The sequence below is a fragment of the Zootoca vivipara genome, chromosome 9, assembly GCF_963506605.1.
Source record: "Zootoca vivipara chromosome 9, rZooViv1.1, whole genome shotgun sequence".
Classification (NCBI taxonomy): domain Eukaryota; kingdom Metazoa; phylum Chordata; class Lepidosauria; order Squamata; family Lacertidae; genus Zootoca; species Zootoca vivipara.
In genome coordinates this window covers 61,151,633-61,178,058 of record NC_083284.1, presented here as the reverse complement: position 1 = coordinate 61,178,058, position 26,426 = coordinate 61,151,633, and the positions used below count along the sequence as shown (strand labels likewise).

The following is a 26,426-nucleotide window of genomic DNA, read 5'->3' as shown; positions in this document are numbered from 1 at the left end:
TATTACAATTTGTAAGGTTTTTCTTAAATAAAGAGAGGACAAAATTATTATTATGTTCCACATAATGGAAAAAAGTGGAACAGCATCGCCAAGTAGGTTATTATATCCAGGTTATACTTTAGGATTTTAGTCTACATACAACAGCATGCAATACTGCATATGCAGCCTGAGGCAATGATTAGAGATGCACATTCTCATCAGTATTGCAATGCAGATATAAATAACACCTGGACACCTCAAATCACCATGCATTTATCTCTTTTTTCTGTGTGTGTGTGTGTGTGTGTGTGTATAAAAAGTTACATTTTGTTACTCAGCACTTAAATTAAGTTCTACAATATTAATGACTTCCCACTCACCGATCATCAATGCTTATACTCAAGATTACAGACAATGGCATTTTAGAATTCCACCATATCCAGTTTAATCCTCTTTAACAGGTTTCTCAATATGTTCTGCTATTTTTTCTTAATCTTCAAACCCTGCTGTGGAATTCACCTATGGAAAATAATTTTTTAAATAGACTAGAAAGGGTTTCCAGTCCTCTTTAAAGGATTCTGTTATTGTGTCTCTTATCAGTGTCGTCAGTTTTGCCATCTCTGTATATTCCAAGGTTTTCATCAGCCATTCTTCTTTTGAGGGTATTCTATCATCCTTCGGTACATAGAGATTCCTTACCTCAGTGGTTACATAGATAAATACAGTTTAAGCTTTCTTTGGAATTTCATTTTCCAGTATCTCCAGCAGGAAGGCTTTCTTGAGAAAGGTCAGTTTGAATTTTCCCCCTATTATATATCGTGGCCCAAAAGACTGTGGCCTCCATGCAGGTCCACCTCGTGATAGAATGACCCCTCTCAATTCTTACATTTCCAACACTTGTTTGATACATTCTTCTACAATTGAGCTAGCTTCTTTGGTGTTACGTACCACCTGTACATCTTTCAAGCTATAACATGCTGTAAATTTCATACATGTTTTCCGAAGCTTTTCGCAGGCAGCAGTATCTATATTGTGTCCAACATCTTTTGCCCACTTAATCATTTTTTTATGTGCACAGGCCTCTATTGATGATATCCATAGGTGTCTTTTTGTGTTCCAGAAGATTTTTATTCTTCCTCCACACCCCCAACAGACTCCTCCTTATATAATTATTAAGAAAGTCTTTATGTACTCTGACTTTTTCATGGAATAGGAATGCCACCTATGTATTCTATCAATTCCTCCCAGATCCAGTAATCTAATCTTCATTAATGTTACCCACTCTTTTAACCAAGTTAAACATGCTGCTTCATGATGCAATTTTAAATTTGATAAGGCTAAGCCTTCTCTTTCTTATACTTCTGTTAAATTATTGAAACTTATTATTGGTCTCTTCCTTTGTCAAATAATTGTAGTAATGTCTGTTTGTCATTGTTTAAAACATATTACTGAATTGATTACTGGCACTGCCTGAAAGAGAAACAACATTTTAGGTAACAACATTCTTCTTCACCACTGAAATTCTACCCATGAGGGACAGATGCATTCTTCGCCATCTCTGTAAATCCACCTTAACAGTATTCTATATTTTCACACAATTGTTTTGAAACAACATTGCATTTTTGTCAACCAGACCAGGCTCACAAGAAAATCGGTCTTAATAGCTTGCTTCCATACACATACTGCTCCCTCAGTATAGTCTCCCTCATTTTGTACTCGTGGCTTTGGAGTTCACATACAGTATTTTCAGAACTATTTTACCCCCTAAATATTAGCCACATTTATTATATAGGTTATTAATAAAAGTGATATCCTGTAATAGGATTTGTTTAAAAATGAAAAAAATGGAGGACTCTTTTAACTCTGCATTATGTTGCATGGTGCAACAGAGAAAATAGTGGAACTTCTGTTCCAAGTTATTTCTTTCTGAGCTTTTTGTCTTTACTCATTTTTTTCAAAGCAAATGTTTAATGCAAGGATTAATGCTTGTCCATCATAGATACTTCAGTTCATAAGAATGCCAAACAACAAAAATAATTTATCCTTTGTGGTTTTTACTGAAGCTATACAACAATGTTTGAAATTTAAGAAAGCAACAGCAGAGTTTACTAAGCCCTAATATTCACCAATAACTATGTTGAGCTTCTGATTATCCTTTCCAATTCTTCAAGGAAGACTCCAAAACGGTTATTGTCATTCATTCACTGTTTCCATTGTAATGGACAAACCAAAACAATGAAATTGTCTTCAAAACCTGGGCTAAATCCGCACATTCTGAATCAAAAGAACCACAGGAAGCCTTGTTGTGAGGACAAGATAGCAAGTTGATTAACTGGACTGGGAGAAATGCCCAGATTTTGCGGGTGGTAAGGAGGAAGGGGATAGTATTAGGTTAGGGAAGAGGAATTGGTTTTTAAGGATGAAGGAATACTCACTTCCCAGGTTTGGTTGGTGGATGGCTGGAGCCTGTGAAAATCACTGGATATACATTAGAATGAACCATGTAGCTTGAGTCAGTATTGTGGACTTTTATAAGAGTCTTTTATATTGGATTTAATGAGAAATATTGTCCTTATTACCTATAATTTGTCTGCCAAAGAATGCCTCCATATATTGGGCATTGTTTTGGCAGTGGGTAAATGTGCCCTCTTTTTATCCCATCACTGTTTGCCTCCAGCTAATACAAAATAAATCTGTTTTAATGTTCTTGTTGTTCCTGCATCAGAAATTGTATGATTTGAGGAGTTATATTAAACAGACCCACCATCTGGGATTAATAATCTTGCTATTCAAATAAACACATTGTAAAAGGTTGAACATTTGCTCTACAATCCTAGGAAAAACAAAAAACAAATATAGACTCTATTTAAAAAGGAAAATGTATTTTATATTAGCACTTCTAAATCTTTTAGGACAGCTGTTCGGCTTTTGAGCCCCTCAGTATATAGATTTTTTGTGTTTCCAGAAAAATATTTTCCCTCTCACAGTCTTCAAAGCATTTCAGACATGCGTTTCCTTATAAGAGCATGTTGTCCAATTATCGCAAGTGCATCATAAATTAATTTAATAAATATATTCTGTTGAGTATATTTTGCCTTAGTGTCACTATTATGTCATGGAGTAGCCACACTTAGATGCAGCTTTTATGTTAGAAATTTAAAAACCAGCCTTCTCTGTGTTTCAGGTCCCTGTAACAGATGAAGATAATATGGAGGATGGTTGCTCTCAGAAACTTGTCTCTGCCAAGTACCTTCGACTCTTGTTGCTAATATTGATTCCATGCATTTGTGCTCTTATACTTTTGCTGGTGATCCTTCTTACATTTGTGGGTAAGTACTACATTCATACGTTGTTCGGTCCCAGCTCCTGCCAACCTAGCTGTTTGAAAGCACGTCAAAGTGCAAGTAGATAAATAGGTACCGCTACAGCGGGAAGGTAAACGGCATTTCCGTGTGCTGCTGTGGTTCACCAGAAGCGGCTTAGTCATGCTGGCCACATGATCTGGAAGCTGTATGCCAGCTCCCTCTGCCAATAACATGAGATGAGCGCCGCAACCCCAGAGTCTGTCACGACTGGACCTAATGGTCAGGGGTACCTTTACTACATTCATATGCAAGGACAAAAAGATCACTGCAACAAATCTTGCTGGTAATTTAATAATGTAAAGTAGCACCGATAGTGTTCTGTAATTTAAGAGAAAAGATGTTCAGTTATTAATTTCTTCTCTTGCTAGGCAAGAGGAATACTGCATTAATAGTTGCATATTTTGGGGTTCCATATCTCTGACCCATGGGTCACTTGATAACCTCCTGTGCTTGCACAACGTCTGAGCTTTAATGTTCATGAGAATCCTGCATTAAAGTTCATCGACCTGGGATGATCAATCAATGGGAAGGTAGCCCATTTAGGAGAAGGAAAGGTCTGATCCTAAATCTCTACTGCCTTGTGGGATAACTTTGGGAGAAGAAAAGGCTAAGGAGTAAACCCTACACAAATCCGGAGTGAAGTCCCTAAGACGGTTGGATGGCGCCTTTCTGGCAACTCCTGCAGCCAAGCTGGTGCTAAATGTATTGCTCTGCTTTTCTTTGGGTCACATCAGCAAGGCCAAAGGGGTGTGTGTCTTGTTTTCTGGGCAGCCCAAGACCTCCATACACACTGTCCAGGCTTGTGCCCAGGGGAGGTCACTTCAGTGTTGCGAACACAGCGGTTTGACTTCATGCCTACAGGCTCACTCCATTGTCTCTCAAGACAGATGGATGCCAACAACAACATTAATGGCACTGTTTGCTGCTTCTGGAAGCCTAGCATGTCAGGAAAAGGATTCTAGCCTCCGTTTACAGTTTATGATATTATCAATGACACAAAAATATACGGGCACTGAGTATATGTTGAGAATAACTGATTAAATGAGAAATTAACTGATTAAAGGAGATATTTACTTAACACAGGGATGCGGAACCCTTTTCATCTGAAGGGCTGCATTCTCTTTTGGGCAACATTCTGAGGTCCACATGCTAGTAGCGGGTGGCACCAGAGGCAAAAATGTATTTTTTTATCTTTGTATGATAGGTTAGTTCCTCACATGTGCCCCTCTATCCTCCTCCCAGACAAGCAAGATGCACTGTCAGAATTCAAGGAAATTCTGGCCTGGCAAAAATGCTGGGACTGCAAAGCAGGTACAGTCAGGAGCTGGTAGAATTCTGAAGGACAGATAGAGAGGAATGAAGAGTTGCATTTGGCCCATGGGCCTGGCATACACTGCCTCTGACTTAGGAAAAATAAATAATATAAATTCTGGCCAAGTGAACTATTAAAACGTTGGAAGCAGCCATGTTAAGTGACTGAAAAAATACCACACAAGTAAAAGAAGACCCTTCAATAGAATCCTTTGATCCCATTGAAATTAGTGGGAAAACTCCCACACATTCAAATAAGCATGAACTGAGGTGGGGAGGGAATGGCACATTTTGATCACACTATTACCTCTGGCAAATGTCAGGAAAACATTTTGCTTACTCTGGACCTTAGGAGATGATTTGCAATAAAAACATTTTTATAGCCTCTGCATTTTTTATTTGTTTAGATGAGCAAAAGAATCCTGCATTGCCAGGGGTTGGACTGGATGACCCTTGTAGTCCCTTCCAACTCTTATGATTCTATAATTGGTGGGCATTACTGTATTGTCTGATAACTGAGTCTAGGGATCCGCCTTTAAATAGAGAAGGGAATTTAAGATCCAGTAATTTAAGATCAAGTAAGCTAACAAAGTAGAAACGTGTTATGTCTGTAGTTAGGAGAGCTCTGCAACTAAAAAAACTTTATACTTTTGTTACTTTTATTACCCACATCGACACATTTATTTTATGTAGGCTGTCTTGTTGGCTCATACATTAAAATAAATATTCAAAAGAAACATAGGAAGAATTTAGTAAATACATATGAACAAGTAATTGATAGCTCATGCTTTTAGAAATAAATTACACAGTTTTAGAATTGAAGATAATTACCATGGGATCAAGTACTGTAGTCTGCTGTGGTGAGATTGTAGTTAAGAAATCCTCAATACAGCTGAAATTTCTTTTCAATTAAAGCATATGCTGCAAGTCTATGAAAAGCTGGCAAGACTAAAATACTCATAACCCCATTTGTATTTTTTATGTTAATCACACATTTTCATATAATATGCATAGTATATACAGTACTTATAAGGACAAAGCATTTGTGGGTTAAAAACAGAACCCGCTTGCCCTAAAGGAATCACACATGGTCCTGTTTTCTAGGGTTGTGCATCTGCGCCAGACAAATCTTGGATTCCAGTAAGAATTAGGCTGATTCATACCGATCTGGTATTTGTCTGAACTGGGTCAAGGTGGTCCTAGATCCCCCTGGTTCGGATCCCCCTAAAGTGATATTGAGCTGTCAGAAGGGGGTGGTCAGGTGGCAAGGGAGGGAGAAGGAGACAGTACAGGTTACAGTCTCTGCCTGCATGTCTCCTCCTTCCTTTCCCCCCTGATGCTGACTGAATTGTTTACCGTAATTAGGGCTTTAAATCTTGTTTAAACTTTAGGACTGTGCAAGGCCTCCATTTCAGTCAAGGGCATGAATAGGGCCTGGGTCAGAAAATGACCAGAGCAGAATTGCTAAACTGAGACCTGAACTGAATTGGGGAATGACTTGCACTGCCCTACGGTTTACCACTTTCCCCCCTCCCTGGAATAAGGGGATGTTTTAGAGAATGTCAATTTTATTTTTGGAAGAAAGAAAATAATTTAGAATATGAAACCCAAATAAGTCATTAATCTGTTTACAGTATAGGTTTGAACTTTAAACTGCATAATGCTCTACGTAGAAAACAATGTCTGTCTGGCATTTTAAACGTTTTTGTTTTAAAAAAACAATTTCTATTGGTTTTTAAACAAAAAACAAATACAAGAACCATTAAGCACTTATCCAGCAGTACATTGAATGGTGTTTGTTCTATCAATTGACTCTAGATATAAACAGTGTTCAAACATATTGCTTAATGTAACCTCTCCACTGAAAATATTGAGCAGTTGATATAACAAGGTCTTGATTTTGGTCATTAACCTAATTAAAGAAAGGGGTCCACATTTCTTGGAAATCTGTTTCCACATTTCTGTTTGTTATGCCTTTAATTGCCCTTCTGTGTCTGGTGAGATGCTCAGACATTGCTGTATCCCAGATATTATTTCCCCATATGTTCATTTTAAATGTTATTAAGGGGGAAAATAGGTTTGTCTATAGAGCTACAAAGTGGGTTTTAAAAGATACAGGTGGCAATGTACACAATGGAAGGAAAATCAGAACACTGATACCTAGAATTAAACAAACAAAAAACCCCTATCCTCTCCTGCCTTCTATTCTATTGCTTCCGACTACCTGTCTCTTCCAGTAGGTACTGTATAGGATGTTCATTCTTGTTCAGTGAATTTTGTCAGGTTCTCTGGTTTATGTTCTATGATTTTTCTTCCATTCAGGTGTGTTGGGAAAAAAATGCTTACATTCAAATGAAAGCGACTTACTTCACCCTGATGGTGACACTGAAATGCCTGATACTCCTTTTCCAAACATGACTGAAGGTCGTTCAAATGTGGTTCCATCTATGGGGAACAAAATACAGCCACCATCTTGGACCACAAACCCACTATTTCACCTTGATCAGATACATAAAAACTTTAGTATACATAAGGGAGCTGCACAGGTTGCCTCACAAACTCCATCACTGAAAACTAGTCCTACAGGTGAAAAGATTTTGACCAAAGCTCCTGGAGACAACTCCTGGTCATCAACCAATACAGGAGACGAAACCCTACAGTCCACAGACACATCTGTGAAGATCATAGACAAGAATTCATCTTTTTCTATCCTGAAACCTACCAGTCCATCTACTGTGCAGCAAATGGATTTGAAAAAAAGTGAGTTCATATTAATCTGGATCCTTAAGTAATTATGGTGCAAGAAAGATAATATAATTTTGTGGTGTTATAATTTGCATACTTCCTAAATCAATAGCTACCAAGGAATATCAGTTTGTTCAGGTAATTATCACCATTTTTTTGGGGGGGGGGGAGTTAAGCTTTTTTGTTACTTTTGCCCAAAGTTGTTGCACAATACGACAAGGGTTGCCATGCGTCTGGAAATTCTGGACATATGGCAGACATATATGTCCTCATCTGGACTTTGAACCATTATTTAGCTGGCTAAATAATTGTTCTGAACATGTGTTATTGAAGATCTCTGCCAGTATGGCAGACTAAGCTCTTTAATCAGAAGCAAATACTGTACAGATCACTGCTTAGCAAGATACATTAAACAAGCAGGGTATGTACATTAAGTACATCATATTGAAGTGATCAGCCTGTTCACTTTTTAAAATTGTCCATTTGTTGACTTGCCTTGTTGGAAGGCTATTGATAATTCTGTAGTCAATAGCTAAAATCCAAGAAAAATAGTCTCATTTAAATCTCATTTGTAATCAGTAGAAGTTGCTGCTTTCATAGAATCATAGAATCATAGAATCATAGAGTTGGAAGAGACCACAAGGGCCATCCAGTCCAACCCCCTGCCAAGCAGGAAACACCATCAAAGCATTCCTGACAGATGGCTGTCAAGCCTCTGCTTAAAGACCTCCAAAGAAGGAGACTCCACCACACTCCTTGGTAGCAAATTCCACTGCCGAACAGCTCTTACTGTCAGGAAGTTCTTCCTAATGTTTAGGTGGAATTTTCTTTCTTGTAGTTTGAATCCGTTGCTCCGTGTCCGCTTCTCTGGAGCAGCAGAAAACAACCTTTCTCCCTCCTCTATATGACATCCTTTTATATATTTGAACATGGTTATCATATCACCCCTTAACCTTCTCTTCTCCAGGCTAAACATACCCAGCTCCCTAAGCCGTTCCTCATAAGGCATCGTTTCCAGGCCTTTGACCATTTTGGTTGCCCTCTTCTGGACACGTTCCAGCTTATCAGTATCCTTCTTGAACTGTGGTGCCCAGAACTGGACACAGTACTCCAGGTGAGGTCTGACCAGAGCAGAATACAGTGGTACTATTACTTCCCTAGATCTAGATGCTATACTCCTATTGATGCAGCCCATAATTGCATTGGCTTTTTTAGCTGCTGCATCACACTGCTGACTCATGTCAAGTTTGTGGTCTACCAAGACTCCTAGATCCTTTTCACATGTACTGCTCTCAAGCCAAGTGTCTCCCATCCTGTATTTGTGCCTTTCATTTTTTTTGCCCAAGTGTAGTACTTTACATTTCTCCTTGTTAAAATTCATCTTGTTTGCTTTGGCCCAGTTGTCTAATCTGCTAAGGTCATTCTGAAGTGTGATCCTGTCCTCTGGGGTGTTAGCCACCCCTCCCAATTTGGTGTCATCTGCAAACTTGCTCAGGATGCCCTCAAGCCCATCATCCAAGTCATTGATAAAGATGTTGAACAAGACTGGGCCCAAGCCTTGTTGATTTAAATGGTACTTAAGCACAATTGGTTGGATTGAAGCAGGGGGCTTCTCTTCTCAGATGTGGAGATTTTACTTTTATATGTATCTTGTGCACTTCCTCCATAGTTGTGTGTGTGTGTGTGTGTGTGTAGAGAGAGAGAGAGAGAATATATTTAAGGACAGCTTTTAGACTTCAGATGGGACATTCTGAAATGCCCTGAAAACTGGAACTGAAAATATCAAACTGAATAAAATATATTTCCTTGTTTTACCTTTCATAGTTTTAGTACATCTAGGTAGTCTACTTAGCATGACAATTATTTATCAGCGACTGTTTTGCTTACACTACATATACCCAGTAAATAAAAGGGGCAAAGTAAGGAACTGCAAACTTAATAAAATAATTTTATAGATGTAAATGTAATATGATGTAAATATCTGATCAAAAACAGATAAAGATAGATAAAATCTGAGTTGTTCTGTAACTTGACCTCGAAACATTACACTAAAGGGAGACTTGGCATGGACGCAGTCCTCATTGAAGAGATCAGGGCCAGCTCAAAACAGCAGCCTCACTCTGTCTAAAGGTAGGTTTAGCCCAGGCTGGGATAGTTATGGTTCTAATATGTACACAGAGGGGGGTATATTCTTTTTTAAAGTGATTTTTAAAAAATTTCTCATAAGTTAATTGATATTCCTTCCCTATATCCATTGGTTACATATACATGCATGGTTGCATACGTACACACATAAATAACTACCAAACAGTTGCTAGCAATTCTCTGTGACCTCTTATTATGCAGCCGCGAGCAGAGGATCCTGGCACCATCCCCATACGGCGCTGGAGCGGTGCCGCTTGGCTTGGGAGTTGCGGGGGGTGGGCTGCCGAGTGTCACCCCCCTCCAGGGTGGCACCTGGGGCGGACCACCCCCATCGCACCCCCTTGCTACACTAGTGATTCCTTCTTGAGATTGTGTATTGCAGGCACATGATTGAGCGTCAGAAGTCAAGTATGAATCAGGTTGTGTAGAGCCAGTAGCCATTTCCGAGATTGCAGACGGTTGCTTTCCAGCAGCCATGAAGACAAAGATGGCTACTGGTTTCCTACATCCTGATATTTTTTCCACACAGTTTTATACCAACATATATGATTGCCTGGGATAATTTAACAGCATGGAAAAGCCCTTGAAGTGCAACAGAGGTACCATTAAAAGCTATTTAATGTAAAGAACAAGAACCCCTTTCAGTCTTGAGCCAATAGTGTTGCATCTATAATTCAACCTGTCTACTCATAATCTTTCACTTTCCTTAATGTTTTCCTTTTCCTTTTCCTGGTGGCTTAGTACATAAACGAAGTGGAATTTAGTTATTCAGCCTTATAAAATTGTTGACAAAGATTATGGCCTATAGAGTATAAACTCTTATTTGCTGAGACTTGTGTATGACTGGTTTTTTAAATATAAAAAAAAACCAATTGATTTTTAAAAGACCAAATGTAAGCTTTACTTCTCATGAAAGAAAATCTTTGCCATGGGAAAGTATGAGTAAAATTCAGTTCTGCTGTTCCTCCTGCAGAATGTTTTCTGATCCAGCTGAAGGGGAGGCAATTTTTGCTAATTTCCTCTCTTGCAGCCTCCGTGCCACTTTCCACATTGCTGGAAAAAGATTTTCAGAGGGCACAGAACTGCAGTGGGGAAATTGCTCCCCCTTCTCTTAGGTTAGTGGACACTTCCATTGGATCACAAGTCATTCTACAGTTGGAATGGCAGCACTGGTTTTGCTCCATGTCTGGACTAGAGGCTATGATACGAGAGTGCATTTGTGTTCATTTTATAGTACAGTCGTACCTCAGGTTAAGTACTTAATTGGTTCTGGAAGTCGATACTTACCTTGTTTCTCCGAAGATAAGACTCCGTCTTTTATTTATTTTTCCTAAAAAACACACACACACTATGGCTTATTTTCAGGGGATGTATTATTTCTTATTAAGTATGGTACAGTTTAACCTACAAGGATCAGATTTAAGGTGCTGGTTTTGACCTTTAAAGCCCTATGCAGCCTAGGACCCTCGTACCTACAGGACCGCCTCCTGGTATGCCCCGCGGAGGACCTTAAGGTCCATAAATAACAATACGTTGGAGATCCCGAGCCATAAGGTGGTTAGATTGTGCTCAACTAGGGCCAGGGCCTTTTCAGTATTGGCCCCAACTTGGTGGAATGCTCTCTCACAGGAGACTAGGGCCCTGCGGGATTTGACATATTTCCGCAGGGCTTGCAAGACGGAGCTGTTCCGCTTGGCCTTTGGCCCGGACTCAGTCTGACCCCTATGTTTTCCTCCTTTATGGTTTTGATATGGGCCTTTTTAAAAATGAGGCTGCATTTAAAATTTTAAATGTAAATTGTATTTTAACCTGTATTTTAATTAATTGTTTTTCTTTCTTTATGTCTTATTGTAATTTTACTGGTGTCAGCCGCCCTGAGCCCGGTTTCGACTGGGGAGGGCGGGGTAGAAATAAAATATTATTATTATTATTATTATTAGGTTAAGCTGCCTATCACTATGGCTTATTTTGGGGGTATGGCTTATATTCCTTGAATGCTTAAAAATCCTGCTATGACTTATTTTATGGCTACGTCTTATTTTCGGAGAAACAGGGTAACCTGAAGCGTACTTAACCTGAAGCGAACTTTCTCATTGAAAGTAATGGAAAGTGGATTAATCTGTTCCAAACGGGTCCGCAAAGTACTTAAATTGAAAGTACTCAACCTGAAGCGTACTTAACCCGAGGTATGACTGTATAGCTTATTGGCTGTCATAACTGATCTAACAGCCTGTCATGCTTTGCTCTGAAAAAGTATTTCCAGAAAGAAGCAAATGATATGAAAGAAAATAGTTTCCGATTCTAACAGAGGAACTGAAATGCATACACATTCAAAAATAGTTTTGGTATTTTTGCAAACACCTTTTTAACCAGACACACAGTTTATATGTTAAAAAAATCTGATCGTGGGAAAAGATCATTGTGTTTCCATAGAACACATAGGCAGCATAGAAACGCTATAAATAAATTAAAATGAATATAATCTCAAGAGAATATAAGATATTGCCTCATCAAATGGAGCTTTGGATGGGTTGTACCAAATGCTGCTTCGGCATTCTTTGTTACTATAATTTTACACCAAAAGGGAAGATAAGCTGGCACTAGTGATATAAAAGTTGGTTTAAGATTTACTTTATATGTGAAGAAAGTATTTTTAAATGACACCAGGGAGGTGGTGGTTTGGTGAAAAGTTGTGGTGTGTGTTTGATTTTTGCATTATCAGGATGTTAGTCATGTGACAGATTATTTGATAATTTGATTGATATTGCAGATCAGAAGACACCTGGATTGTTGGTGGTAGAGACTTTTAGGCGGCCTCTAAACTTAGTATTTCTGCAGAACAGATTCAAGTGCATACTGAAACTTTAGGATTGCACAGTTACAGAAGATTGGAAAGTGATCGGGAAATTTATTGAGAAGTGTGAGATGAATAAATTGGAAGACACAAACACCCCACAAGAAAATCAGGATGAATGTTAATTGTCATGTAACCACCCTACAAACAAAGCAGAACAAATGCTCAATAAAGAGCAGATATAGTCTAACCTTCATGTAAGCTTTGTGCAAGCAGGGCTTTTTTCCAGCCAGAACTTGTCAAAACTCAGTTCTGGCACCTCTCAGGTGAGTGCTGTTGCCATTATACGAGAACAAGGGAAGCCTTCATGGTGAGTTCCGGCACCTCTTTTTCTAGAAATATAGCACTGTGTACAAGCAAATCAGGGTGTAAAGGTAAAGGTAAAGGGGGCCCCTGACCATTAGTTCCAGTCGCGACCGACTGGGGTTGCGGTGCTCATCTCGCGTTATTGGCCAAGGGAACTGGTGTACAGCTTCCAGGTCATGTGGCCAGCATGACAAAGCCGCTTCTGGCGAACCGGAGCAGCACACAGAAACACCATTTACCTTCCCGCTGTAGCAGTGCCTTTCTATCTACTTGCACTTTGACGTGCTTTCAAACTGCTAGGTTGGCAGGAACTGGGGGTGACTCCCTAAATTGATTGTTTGGAGAAGTTCTTTGGCTGCATCTATACTACAAATATATTCTGGTTTTGTACCAGTTTAGCTATTTACTCCCCAATAATCATGAGAACTATAGTTTGGTGAGGACCAAACTGAAAGGGGAATAGATGACATTCCCTATTCAGAAATGGTGTTTTCAGAATTCTGAAGTGAAGAAGGAATGACTATTGGAAAGTAATACTTTTGTCCCTATGAGGCATGTGTACAGTTCATCTTAGCTTCTGGCCAATAATATTTTTGGAAAATCCTAGACAAGAGGATTCCCAATTGTTTCCAATGAGGGTCAATACAACATGGCTCAGTTTAAGAAATGGGAATTGTGTTTGTGTGTGTAATGCCACATAAAACTTCAGTAATTTATTCCAAAGATTTAGCCACTCCATTATTGAACATTATATAAAATAAATTGGGTTAGCCCTAGAGCTTATCCAGACAGAAGTATCACCCAGTAGTCTGCAAAATGGGGTTACAAGCTCATTGGATGGAATCAAAATTAATGGGGATAATCCTGTGCATAGTTTTATGTTTAGACAGTATTTCAAGAATGGGCTGGACCAATGTACGCTTGCACCAAGTATGGCGTTTCTGGATATTAATTAGACATGACTGGCAAATGTCCTTTAGACACTATTCTTTATCTCCTCTGTGTGGTGGTTGTGGAGCCTCAGGTTATGCAGTGGAAAACCCTGCTCTTCCCAGCTGCTGTTCTAACCTCTCAAGAGAAGGGATTTTGAACAGCACATTGCTAGAATATCTTAATAGCCAAAGTGTGGGGCCTTATAGTGGAAGAGGTGGTCTCTGAGAATTTATTTGCAAAAATGTGCAACATATACAGTAGTATGAAATTGGTTGTTTAAATATATTAATAGAGGCAAAACATGTTGCAACAAATATTGTATCCATGTGTTAGGAATAGCATTGGGGAACCCTTGCATTGTAAATGCAAGGAACTGCAAAAGCTAAGTGATGTTATTATAAGTTGTTTATTTAATTAAGAGACTGTAATATGTTGTGGAAACTTGGACATAAATTAGAGGGAAGATAAAAGAAAGGAACACTGAAAGGAAAATTTAGTTAAGTTATCACTTTAAAAATAAATAGAATTTCCTACATGCAGCATAAGAAAAACTCTTGAAAGCAATCAGTGGGAGTCTGCAACTTATGACAAGGATTGTTTAAACCCTGAAATGTTAGATGCTTCTAATTAACACATTGATTCCAACAGGCTTTACTTCTGAGTAGACGTTTATAGAATTGTGCTAGCAATGAATTTTTAACATGACCTACAAAGGCATGACCTACAGAGGTCAGAAATATGTACAAATACAAGAATGGGAGATGCTAAAAGAAAGCAGAATTTCATAGTCTGAAAATAAATGCTGTCGATAGGTACTCAAAGTAAACAAGAAAATTAACACCAGCTCCCACAAGAGGTAGTGAACACTCCTTCCTTGGAGGTTTTTAAGCAGAGGATGGATGGCCATCTGTCGAATGCTTTAGCTGAGATTCCTGCATTGCAGGGGGTTGGAGTAGATGAACCTTGATCTCTTCCAACTCTTAAGATTCTATGATTCTATGAACAGTGCACTCCTATGTATATCTGCTCATCAAGTGCAGTGGGACTTTCTCCCAGGCAGAAAGTCCCAGGCATCAGATTGCAGTGTGACTCAGACAAGTTCTGACAGATAAGATCAATTTCTAAATTATGAAGGAAGGACTTCATTGGCAAATGACACCAGCTAGGTTAATTAACTGCGGGAGGCAGTAGAAGACAAACTGCGGGAGGCAGTGGAAGACAGGAGTGCCTGGCGTGCTCTGGTCCATGGGGTCATGAAGAGTCGGACACGACTAAACGACTAAACAACAACAAAGGTTAATTAAAATATACCCAGAAACTACAGATCATTGTTGGAAATGTAAAATACCGGGGGGGGGGGGGTTATTCCATATTATGTGGTCATATACAAAGACCTAGATATTTTGGAATTTAGTATTATCAGAAATAAAAAATATAATGTGCTGCAACTTCCCAAGAGAACTAATGATAATATTATCTGGATATCGCCGGGGGGGGGGCATACCAGAAGATATAGATATGACAACTTATTTGTAAATGGCTACTATAAACATAATATTTCAGAACTAGAAAAGTACCACCTCTTTGCCTAACAAAAGTCTGGGATGTGGTGCGTATGGTAAAATTAACAAATCTGGTTAAAATGAGAGAGAGTAGTTGGGACGAATAAGCCTCTCACTTTCCGTCTTATAACTTTGACCTCTCAATTATTACAAGCCCTAACAGGGATTTCTGAGGTAACTCAAACCTCCCACTTATCCCTCTAGCCTTTCTTTAAACCCTCTAGCACTCGTGGGTTTTCAAAAATAAAAGAGAGTCCTCTTCCAGCCTAAACGTGACCAGGTACCTATATAGACTTGGGGCTATAAGTAAGACTGTTCCTCTGTGTACTCAGATAAGGGTTTCACTTCACTAGAAACTCCCTCACTGTAAAGCTGGCCTCCTTCCTGAGGTAACTTTATTATCATTCAGAACCTGTCTCCTCCTTTAGCTCCCCTCCTTTTCTTGGTGCACTCTCAGCCACAAACTAACCTTCCTCCTCAAAAAGGCAGTTTTGACAGTTTAAAAGAGTTCCCCACCAACTGGGTTCCTGGATACCTTAGCTGGAAAATGAAATAGACGATTACTGGTATGACACTTTAAAGATGGTTATTTATTGGCTTGAATCTTAATGGTTGCTTTCTGGTAACATTGGTACAAACTTAATTTCACAGGTAACGTTCTTGGTAAACAAATAAACAGAATACCTATCAACTACTACATCTACTCTAAATCTACCTTCTCCACAACCACCCAAGCTCCCACACAAAAAACCCCAACCGCCAACTGACATAACTGTTCCCCTTTCCATTTAAACCCCATGCAGGCCACGCCTCCCATGGAATGTTGCTGCCAGTTAACCAGGAGTCTGGGTTAACCCTTCGATAGGTCGGTTGCGAAACAAAAACATAACATAACAGTTTCAAATTCGCCACATGAGATTTTTTTTTAATAGAAAAATGGAGTTTGTTTTTTATATTGGAACAATAAAGTACAAGACTCAGTGAATTCATACTATTTGTTGGGGAAATTTTAAGAGTACAAAGTATAGATGAAATAATTGAGCTGGAAAGGATTATTATTATTAGGTTCTTTTTTCCTCTTTAAATGGTTAATGATGTAATTAGTGGATATTAAAACTGTATATATGAATAATATATTGTGGGAATTGCATAGTATTAATTATAGTTCTATACTACTGTAGCATATTGTACATTTCTGTATTCTTATAAAGAATAATAACTACTCTGAATAAACTAAAATGAAGGAAGAACCAACCAATGTTAATCTTGAGTCTGTTTAGGCAGGCTGCAATCCAATACACCCATTGAACTCAGTGGCACTTCCTTGTGTTGTAAGTAGGGTTGGAGGGTTGGAAAACAAGGAAAATCCCATATTTGGAATCACAAAGAGAGGGATTGAAAAGAAAACTGCTAATATATAATAATATATTTATGTAAATCCATGGTGTGGCTGAATTTAGTGAACTGGGAAAGCATAGTGCTAGAGAAGGTGTAGAAAACAGTATTCAAATAATGTAGTGATTTGAGCATTTTCCCTTTGACGAAAGGAGAAAACATTTGAAACTTTTTTAGAAAAAAGGTGGCAAAGGAAAAAAAACTAGGTAATAAAACTCTTCATAGTGTGGAGAAACACCCCCCCTTTAATTATAATACTAGAAGTCAAGTTCTCCCAATGAAATTAATGTACCAGGACAGACAAATGAAATGACTTCTTCACACAATGCATATTACAGTATATTTAATTTATGGAATTCACTGCCATATGATGTGGTGATGTCCAGTGGCCTTGATGACTTGAAAAGAATTTTGGAGAGATTCACAGAGTCTCTAAAATTCTGAATGCCAGCTGTTGAAGGAAAGACAAGAGAGAGGGATGTTGCTCCATGTGCCCAGGGGCAAAATGGGTGTTGGCAGGGTGTAGAGTGGGCAACAGTATATCAAAAAGAAGAAAATGTAGATGAGGTTTGAAGTGAGAAAAACAACAGCAGAGAAAACAAGAAGAAAAGAGGCAACTAATTTATTTGACCTATTCAGCCAATTTCTGCTTTGTAGTACTGTACAATAATGTTGTTCATCCCCCATGTTATGTACCCCACATATGTTCTTGTTTCACAGGTTCCTGCATAAGTATCACCTACAGCCAGTGCCAAATGCTGCCATATAACCGCACCACTTTAACACCAGTCCTTTCCATTGTCAAAAGCATTGAAATGGAAAAATTTCTCAAGTTCTTCGGTTATCTCAACCGCCTCAGCTGCTATCAACACATCATGCTGTTCGGCTGTAGCCTTGCTCTTCCTGAGTGCATCAGTGATGACAGGTATTTGGGAACAAAAATGGGGTGATTAGAACTAGCTACAACCAAATACAGTATTGAATCATGGCAATGCAGCCTAGAGTTAAACCATATGGCCTTTTTGATTGAAATAATTTAGCTGTGGATGGCAGTCTCCAACAGATTTTTGCCAAGCTAAACGAGCTCAAGGGAACAAGCTGTAATGTATTACTCGGGGACAACTAAATAGCATTCTTATACTGTAACTGTTTGAACACATTAACTCTTGTGAATGATTTTGTTATAGATTATGGGCCAGTTGGATGCGTCTTAATCCACATTTAATTTAGTGGCAGAATTCAATATGCAGCATTTTGAAATGTCCTGTGAAAGCATTTGTCCTTTCCCCCAGAAAATACAGCTCACCTTAAACGTAAATGAATTCTTACCTATCTGAGGTAGTTTTTGCCTGATGTGTTGTACTTTGAATAGCTTTATGCAAGGTATACATTCCATTTCTCCCATCAGTAGCCCTATGCAGCTGAATATTTGGTGGTTTCTATAGTCCTAGATCAGGCATAGGCAAACTTGGCTCTCCAGATGTTTTGGAACCACAACTCCCATGATCCCTGACCACTGGCCCTATTAGCTAGGGATCATGGGAGTTGTAGTTCCAAAACGTCTGGAGAGCCAAGGTTGCCTATGCCTGTCCTAGATCATGCATGTGGTTTTTAGGCTCTGTGGCGAGGTTTCAGTGGAGCCTGCTACTGCCATCCCCTCCACACATTATTTCACCCTGTATGAATACCTTATGTATTCCAGCAAAATAAGGTTAAGTTTTCCATCCGTGTAGCCAATAAAGACACAGACTTGTTATGTTATGTTCACATAATTGTGCTTTTCAGATTAATAAGGACACTTGAAAAAACACTGTGTTTTGTGTTGACACACATTGAAGATTATGATTTCTCAAGTCTTAAGCAGAACTAGCAGGCTTACAGTCCCGGATCTATACATATTGCCATAGGGGGCAGAAGTCTGGACAATTGCTGGAACGAAGGGAGAGAACAACAGCAGGATGAATGTGAGCCAAGAGGTCACCCACATGTCCCTGAGGCTTAGCCTCCGCACCTTACTCTCCCCAATTTCCTTTCCTTCCCAGTGCCAGGGAGTCATCTTGGGGAGGCGAGAAAGTGCAGCATGGCCCTTGGCCATGTGCAGAGTGTGCCAGCACCAGCAAATCTCTCCCTCCCCCCGCCATAGAAGGTTCTCTGAAACTCCTCTCTTCTTTGCCTCCCCTGGCTCACCTCTGCAGCCTCCTTGGGCTGCTTCTGACACAGATCTCCCCCACTTTAGCCTGCTGCTGGGCACCTCCCTTTTGTCTGCTACAGCTCCATGCTGTGCCCAGGGTGATGGTGGCTCCACCTCTTCCTCTCTTGGGGATAGGAGGTTGCTAGAGAGGCAAGGAGGCGAGTTGTTCCAGTTTTCCTGGGCTTCTGGTTCCATTGGATGCCACCAGGACTTGATTGCACCAAGCCAGCCCTGTGGTTCATGGGTTATTGAGCCAGGCTGGCCCTGCGAGCGTGGACAGCATTAAGTGGGAAAACTCTTTCTCCCCTTCTGTCCTGTGCAGGCTTCCTTTTCTTGGTGGTGGCAGTGACAAAAGGGATGATGAAGAGCCGAAAGACTATTCATGTTTCCCTGCCGCCGCTGCCGCCACCACCACTGAGAGAAGGAAGGCCTTCTTTGTGTCTTGGGACACAAAGGGGAGAAATACTTTGTCATTAGGGCAGGGTGCTGTTTGTTTCCCCTCTCACCTGCCACCTGGGGCACGTATCCCCTCTTGCCTCCCCTTGAGCCATGTATGCAGGCTTGCAATTCTAATAGGTGCAGGTGGAAAAGGAAAGAAGAAGTGGGTAAGGTGGGACAGCAAGAGAAAATAGATTGCTAAATTTTAATAATTGGAAAAGTTACATGAAAATGGATATCATTTGAGGCACTTGTTAAAGAGCAGAAGGGTTGAATCAAATGATACTCTGGAGCCAATGAGTTCCAGAGATAAAGTACTGCCAAAGCAAATAAGCAGAGGCATGAGAAAAACAGATGTAATATTTGATCTAAGTAAGAGATTAGTACCAGAGGAACATAGAGCTCTATGAGGAGTATAAAGATTAAACAAGAAATACAAAAAGGAGGTTCAAGCATTTAGAAGTACAAAGTAAGAAATTTAAGTGAATGTGATGAAGGCAAGAATCCAGTGCAAAGAGAAAAGAAGGAGAAAATCACGGATCATTTTTACAGACAAGAGAGTGAGATGAGCTGCATAGTAAAGGATGATGGATACCTGATTTTGAAAGGGCTTGGATCTGCAATGAAAAAAGAGAGTCGGTCAAATAATGGTATTGATTCTGGTTACTCTTTGAGGCACCTTGATGTTACAGTCAACAAGTGATGAACATGTATGTGTGGATGAACCTTTATTTTAATGAGCCTCATGCATACCTATAGACTTAGAAAGTTTTTCTAAGGAAGTCTAATAATGTATCCACCGCACCACACTAGCAAACATAATTCATCAAATTCTCCGATGTATTTCCAATCAACCTTATTCACTATTTAGGCTGCAGTTACCTGAGAGTAAACAAAACTTAATTCAGTTGGATTTACTTCTTCTATGAATGATAATTTTTACTTCTTCCATGAATGATAATCCATATTCATAGGATTAAAGATGAAACATTGGGTTTTGTACCTAAGGCCTAATGTTTGTCCTGCCCCCATCTCCAGTGGTTTCCAAATTAGGTTTCCAGATCAGGGTGCTGGCTGCTTTTCTTATTTCAAGGCTATTAAAATTATATTTAAATAAGCTAAAATAAATAAATGTTAATGATTATAGTTTTCCACATTGTGAATTTTAGTTGCTGCAGGTGTGCTGGTATATCTGAGTGGAAATCAATTCAGAGTGAAGAAATCTCTTCATTCACAGAGTGATTAGCATTGATTCACACATAATGTTTCCATGTGATTACACACTAAATCATATGTAGTGCTCATTTGTGCAATCTCGGTGATTGCATAAAGATGGCAAGTACAGGTACATAGGTGTATCATATAAAACCACATTTGACAGCCCTCCGTGCCACCATTAGCTCCTGTGGTACTCAGACCCACTAAGCATGGTTGATCACTGAATATACTCAAGTGATGATGCCCTCTCCGTGTGGCAGCTGTGGAAAAATATATAGTCTGCCTACATGGAATGTGATTGCTTTGTTTCTCTTCAAATCGTATAAATCTTGTGTATCATGTATTTGGCGTGAATAGTGACAATTATCAGAACTCGTTTCCTATGTCCAAGCCTTTTTGTGATTTATATTTATGTGCGTGTGTTTTGTTTTAGTGCATTAGTAGTTGAACACTTCTTTGTTGCACCACTCCAGTATGGGAGTGCTCATCAAGACATGAAAAAGAAGTGACAGACACCAGCAAGGTCACCCTCTCCCACTTGCCCAAAGCAATGTCCCATCATTTTATGAGGTTAATTCATTTAGTTGTTTAAAGGCATGTTTGCAACTTCTTGTCACTGTTCATCTACACAATCCCTAATATACCTTATGTTGTAACAAAATGAAGAGATAGTAAGCTATTTTATTCCATTTTTTCATAAAATACTCTTGCAATTTTTTGACATAAAATGTCTAAATGTTCACCTACCGGTAGTTGCCAAACATTTGGAGTATGATTATATTTGGTTTCAGTTTTTTTATACTAGACAATTACCTAATTGTTGTTTTTAGTAATTGTATTCAGTAAAGACTGCTTACCTCATTTGGGCACAGCGGCACAGCACGGTGAGCCACAGGGAAGTCTGGGGACCCCTGTTCTAGTCACTGGAAGTGTCTGTAGAAAGAATAGCTCTCACTAAATGGAGTTTAGAAACCAATGCATTTCATTTGATACAGCAGGTGAAAAGTGTTTTTTGTTGGGTTTGGGGGGGCAATTTCAGTCATCCAGGTGTGTTTCAAACTAAATTAACTATATTTGGGAGGTCAGGATGAGCTAGTCTGATATTCATATTTCCTGCAGAGTGCACCTGGCAATTCTGCCTTTAAATAGACCCCTTGATTACAAGGTTATCACTGCTGATTGGGGTAAATGTTTTTATGAGATAATGCAGGCCAGTAAATCTTCCATTTTGTAATGCAACTGATTAGGGACTAGGGAGCAAATGTTATAAAAAAAAGCAAGCTCTGCTAGAAAGGAATTTAAGTACATGTTCCATGGAAATGAAACGGCTGGGGGGGGGGGCTGCTCTGTGAACAAGCTGCACTGTTCTGTGACACAGATCCAAACTTGCTTGTGGCCTGTGCCTGGAAGAAAAATATCAACATGAAGCAGTAATCTCAACCATTCCAGTGGGCACATAGCACTTGTATGCAGATGATTGCCAGAAACCCAGTGATTTTATGTGGGCTGGTGGAAGGCCTGACTGGAGGGCTATGCCTATGCAGAAGGAATGCGAAGCAAATTTTCTAGCCTTGAGGCCACATTCCATAATGGCTTTTGTGAGAACTGCAGTGAACTGGTATCTGGATAAGTAGGTGCCATCCTTATAAATGAGTAGTGGAACTTCTGAAAGGCAGGGAGGGACCTTTCCCTAATGTGGCTCCTTTCCCTAACTGATTTGTCTTGGAGAAGCGCATCAATCGTGGCTGGCATTTAAAGGGTCCTGGCTCCTCCCGCCAAAAGCCATGTTTGGCCAATTCAAACAACATTTAATAGGCTGTCCCGAAAGGCCAAGGCTATGTGGGTGATGGAATGCCCTCTCGCCCCAACTCAGCTCAATGAGGCTACACAATGTCGCAACCGCCACTGTCTCTGAAGAAGGTAAGCGAACTTTCTGTTGGTGGATATTTGAGGGGAGGCTAGTTGATCAAAGGTAAGCTGTACTCTTTCCTCTGCAGTGAACTTTGGGGTGAGGTGGTGGAAAAGGGCATGAGTAATAGAATCACTCCCTCTCCTCTTCCCTGATCCCCATCTATTCCAGAGTAGGGATGGGGAAGAAATTCAATTCCGTTTGCATTTAAAGTCAAATTTATCAATTTTGTACTTTCTGAAACATATGAGAACTGAAACATAGTCATTCTTTGAAATCTACTTCTCCAACCGACCAACCCAGAGTTGCTGGGGCAGATGGGGGAAGGTACAAATAATAAAATTCCATTAGGAGAAATGTGTGCCAAAATGGCTAGGAATTTTCATGAGAATTAAAAAAAGAAATTTTGCAAATTTCTGCAGAAATGTGGAGAACCAAATTTAAGATTTGTAAAATGAGAAACTAAAAGAACCAAAACTGAAAGAAATTGCCACACTAATTTCAGAGTACCCAGTGGGCTTTTTACAGATAATTTCCATGCTGCTCTTGTGGATGTGACAGCATGCACACAATTAAGAGACAGGAAATCATTAGGACCGAGGTATTTTTTGAGAAAGCTCATGTGGTACAGCTCCGGCAGTCATAGCCCAACTCTCCTGACCCAAGTCTGATAGTCAGTCCACTGAACTACATTGTGCTTTATGAAAGCACTGTAAGTATGAAAGTTTTCTGTAAGTACCGTGTTTCCCCCTTTTTAATACGTAGTCAGAAAGTAAGCCATGGCAGGGTTTTTAACCATTTGAGAGCTATTAGACATACCCCGAAAATAAGCCATACTTCTGCACCAGCTAGCAGGACCCAGCATGCCGGCCGCGACAGGAGGAGGAAGCCTGCCAGGTCGGGTCAGTGCCTGGAAGCGGCGTTGGCTGCTGCAGTGCCGATAAAGCGTGCAGCAGTGCCGCACGGAGCACCAGCCAGCAGGACCCAGCTCCTGCAATGCTGGCCGCGGCAGGAGGAGGAAGCCTGCGGGGTCGGGTCGGTGCCCGGAAGCGGTAGCGGCTGCAGCGCTGACAAAGCGTGAAGCAGCGCCGCACGGAGCATCAAGGGCACGAGCGGCAGGAGGAAAGAGAGAGAGGCTCGTTGCTTACGCACTTTAAGAGAAGCAGCCAGAACCGATCTCCACATTCCGAGCCTCCCTTTTGCGCGTGCGGGCATGTTAAAGCCCCGATCAGTTCACTCCCCACTTCTTCCTCGCCATCCCTCCCTTTCACACGTTGCCTCAACCCCGCAGCCCCCCTCCCTGGCCATCGTCCCCTAAGTGCAGCGCTGCTTCGTGCTTTGTCAGCGCTGCAGCCGCACTCTCTCTGTGTGTGCGCGCGTCTCTTTCTTTCTCTCCCTGTGCGTCCGTCTCTCTGTGTGTGTGTGTGCGCGCGCGCGTCTCTTTCTCTATCCCCCATGCGTCTCTCTCTCTCTCGGTGTGTGTGTGTGTGTGCGCGTCTCTCTCTCTCTCGGTGTGTGTGCGCGTCTCTGTGTGTTTGCGCGCGCGTCTCCCCCCCCCCCCGACAGAGAAAAGGTTACGCTTCGGCTCATCATTCAGCCGCCCCGGCCTCCTCACTGAGGGCCAAAGCTGCTCCCCTCCCCCTCCTCCCCTTTCATCCCTCCCTTCCCTCAGTTGGTCCGTCAGTCGGGGTTGCGCGCGCGCCAGGGGCATGGCCCAAGCCTCGTCCCCCTCACGCCACCGGGACTCTACCTAGAGCCGGCCCTGTGGCCAGTAACGCGAGATGAGTGCCACAACACAAGCTGGTCACGACTGGACCTAATGGTCAGGGGTCCCTTTACCTTTACCTTTACCTTTACTCTATCCCCACACTCCTTACCACCAGCAAACAAACAGCTCAAGTTCAGTGCACCTTATCTTAGCTGTGGACGTCCTAGTTCATAACTCAGTTCTGTAACATATTACAAACCACTGGACCATGGGGAAGACACCACCAGAGGGGCATTCGCAAAGGTGGGTGCTATTTTTAAAAGACTCAGCCGTTCCAATGAGAATGCAGCTTCAAGAGTCTGTTATACAACTAGTTGGAGATTATTTGTATTGTGTATCACCTGCAGGGATGGAACAATGCAAACAGCCTCACGAGAACACAAAAGGTATAGGCATATATACCCTTTAAGCACTACGCTGGAATCTACGCTGGAATCATAGCTGTCAAGTTTTCCCTTTTCTCGCGAGGAAGCCTATTCAGCATAAGGGAATTTCCCTTAAGAAAAGGGAGAATTTGACAGCTATGATCTGGCTGTGTCCATTTCTTGGTTCCATCTATCCAGGCTGGAGGAAGCATCTGTATGCAAAAGGATCCCAGGTTTAACCCCCAGGTACCCCCAAGTTTGAAATCCTGGAGAGCTGCTGCCAGCCTGGTTGACAGTAAAACCTGGAGAGCTCAGTTGGCTAGAGTGTGGTGTTTATAATGTGCGCGGAAGAGAGCGCCGAGTGTCCTGAGCCAGTGGGGCCCAGTTGTACCAGCACTAAAAAAAAAAAGACACCCCCTGAAAATAAGCCACCGTGTGTTTTTTTGAGGAAAAAAAGTTATAAGACGGTGTCTTAAAAAAGGGGAAACACGGGTATGAAAGACTTACAGAAAACACGGAGCAGAATTGATGGCATTCTGAAATACTTTTCTCTTGTACAGAAAAACTATGATAGGCCAGCTATTCCTGATCATTCTGGTTAGAGTCAGCTGCTGAATATTAGAAATGTATTTTCTATGTCCTCACACCTGGCTTTCTGCAATTAACTTGATTCCTCTTAAATATGAGGACAGAAAACACTCAATGAGCCGGCATGAGGTCATTTGGCCGAGAAGCAGACAATGATAACTGGTGGCACTCTTTTAGTTATTAAACTCTGAACAAATGGCAATAATTAGTGTTAACAATGTTCAGTTTGAACAAGAAATTACTTCAGGTATTTAGGAATGTCAACACAGTACAGCTTTAAAAACTCTTGTCCAGACTTAACAGCAGGCTTCTAAACTTTCAAGCTGTGAAATACGCACCCTAGCATTGCCACATTTTACACACTGAAATACTATATACAATGCGCATCAAACACATCCCCTCTATTTTTCATCTATTTCTGTCCAGAATTTGCTGATTGCAGTGTTGTCAACTTCAGTTAGCAGCCTCATTCTCATAGTACAGTATGTGTTTCGACTGATTGAGGCTGTGTACACACCACACTTTTAAAGCACATTTGAAGCACATCCTTCCCCTCAAAGAATTCTGGACACTGTATGTCACGGTGGCCGGAATAGGCTACTTCAGAGTAACGACTCTACACAGCTCTGCATTTTATCTTTTATTGGTGCTGAGTATTTACAGTGCTGATGGCAGTGCTATTTACAAAGACACATCTGTTCAGCTTGAATCAGAACCTCCAAGTGGCTTTTGGCGCGTCTTGCGCCAGCATAACAACTTGGGGAGACCCATCCTCTTCCCCCGACGCTTTCTGCGCAGTTCCGGAGTTGGGGGGACTGGTCTGCCCCCCTTCCTTCCCCCTTCCTGTCCCACCTGGGACGATGGCTCTTCTACCCTGCCAGAGCCTTGGACACCACTTCCTGTTTCCCCACTTGAGCTGGAGCTTTCCCTCTTTTCAGCCTCGCTCGGGGCTGGGCTGGAACTCAGGAGGGGAGGGGCTTCGCGATATCCCTTGCCCCTCACATCCGCCCCCCTCCCAGGCCCCCCTTCTCCCCTCCCGAGAGGCTGCACGGGTGTCGGTGGTGACTGAAAGCCTAAAAACTCCGTGCTGTCCGAGCCGGTTGGTGTAAACACCTCCCCCCAGTCCCGTTGGCCCCCGTTTGGGAAAGCCCAAAAAGTCCGTGGCCTCCGAGCTGGTGGGGGTGAAAATCTGCTGCCAGTCCACCTCTTCTCCTGACTGAATGGACCTCGGAGATGCCCATATCTCCTCCTCCGTGTCCTCAAACTCTGCTTCCCATCTCCATGGTGAACTGCTTTCCCCCTCCTGTGCTTCTCCTCCTCCCACTCCCGTTCCATGTGCCAGGGCTTGGGCCTG

At 41.2% G+C, this 26,426-nt stretch overlaps 1 protein-coding gene across 1 annotated transcript in view; it reads left to right on the top strand.

Annotated features, from left to right (window-relative positions):
• CORIN (corin, serine peptidase) overlaps positions 1 to 26,426 on the top strand; it is a 130,433-nt gene that overhangs the window by 13,222 nt on the left and 90,785 nt on the right. Inside the window, 3 exon segments of the mRNA XM_035112248.2 lie at positions 3,164 to 3,308; positions 6,978 to 7,415; positions 17,316 to 17,520. Coding sequence (XP_034968139.2) covers positions 3,164 to 3,308; positions 6,978 to 7,415; positions 17,316 to 17,520 — 788 coding nt within the window.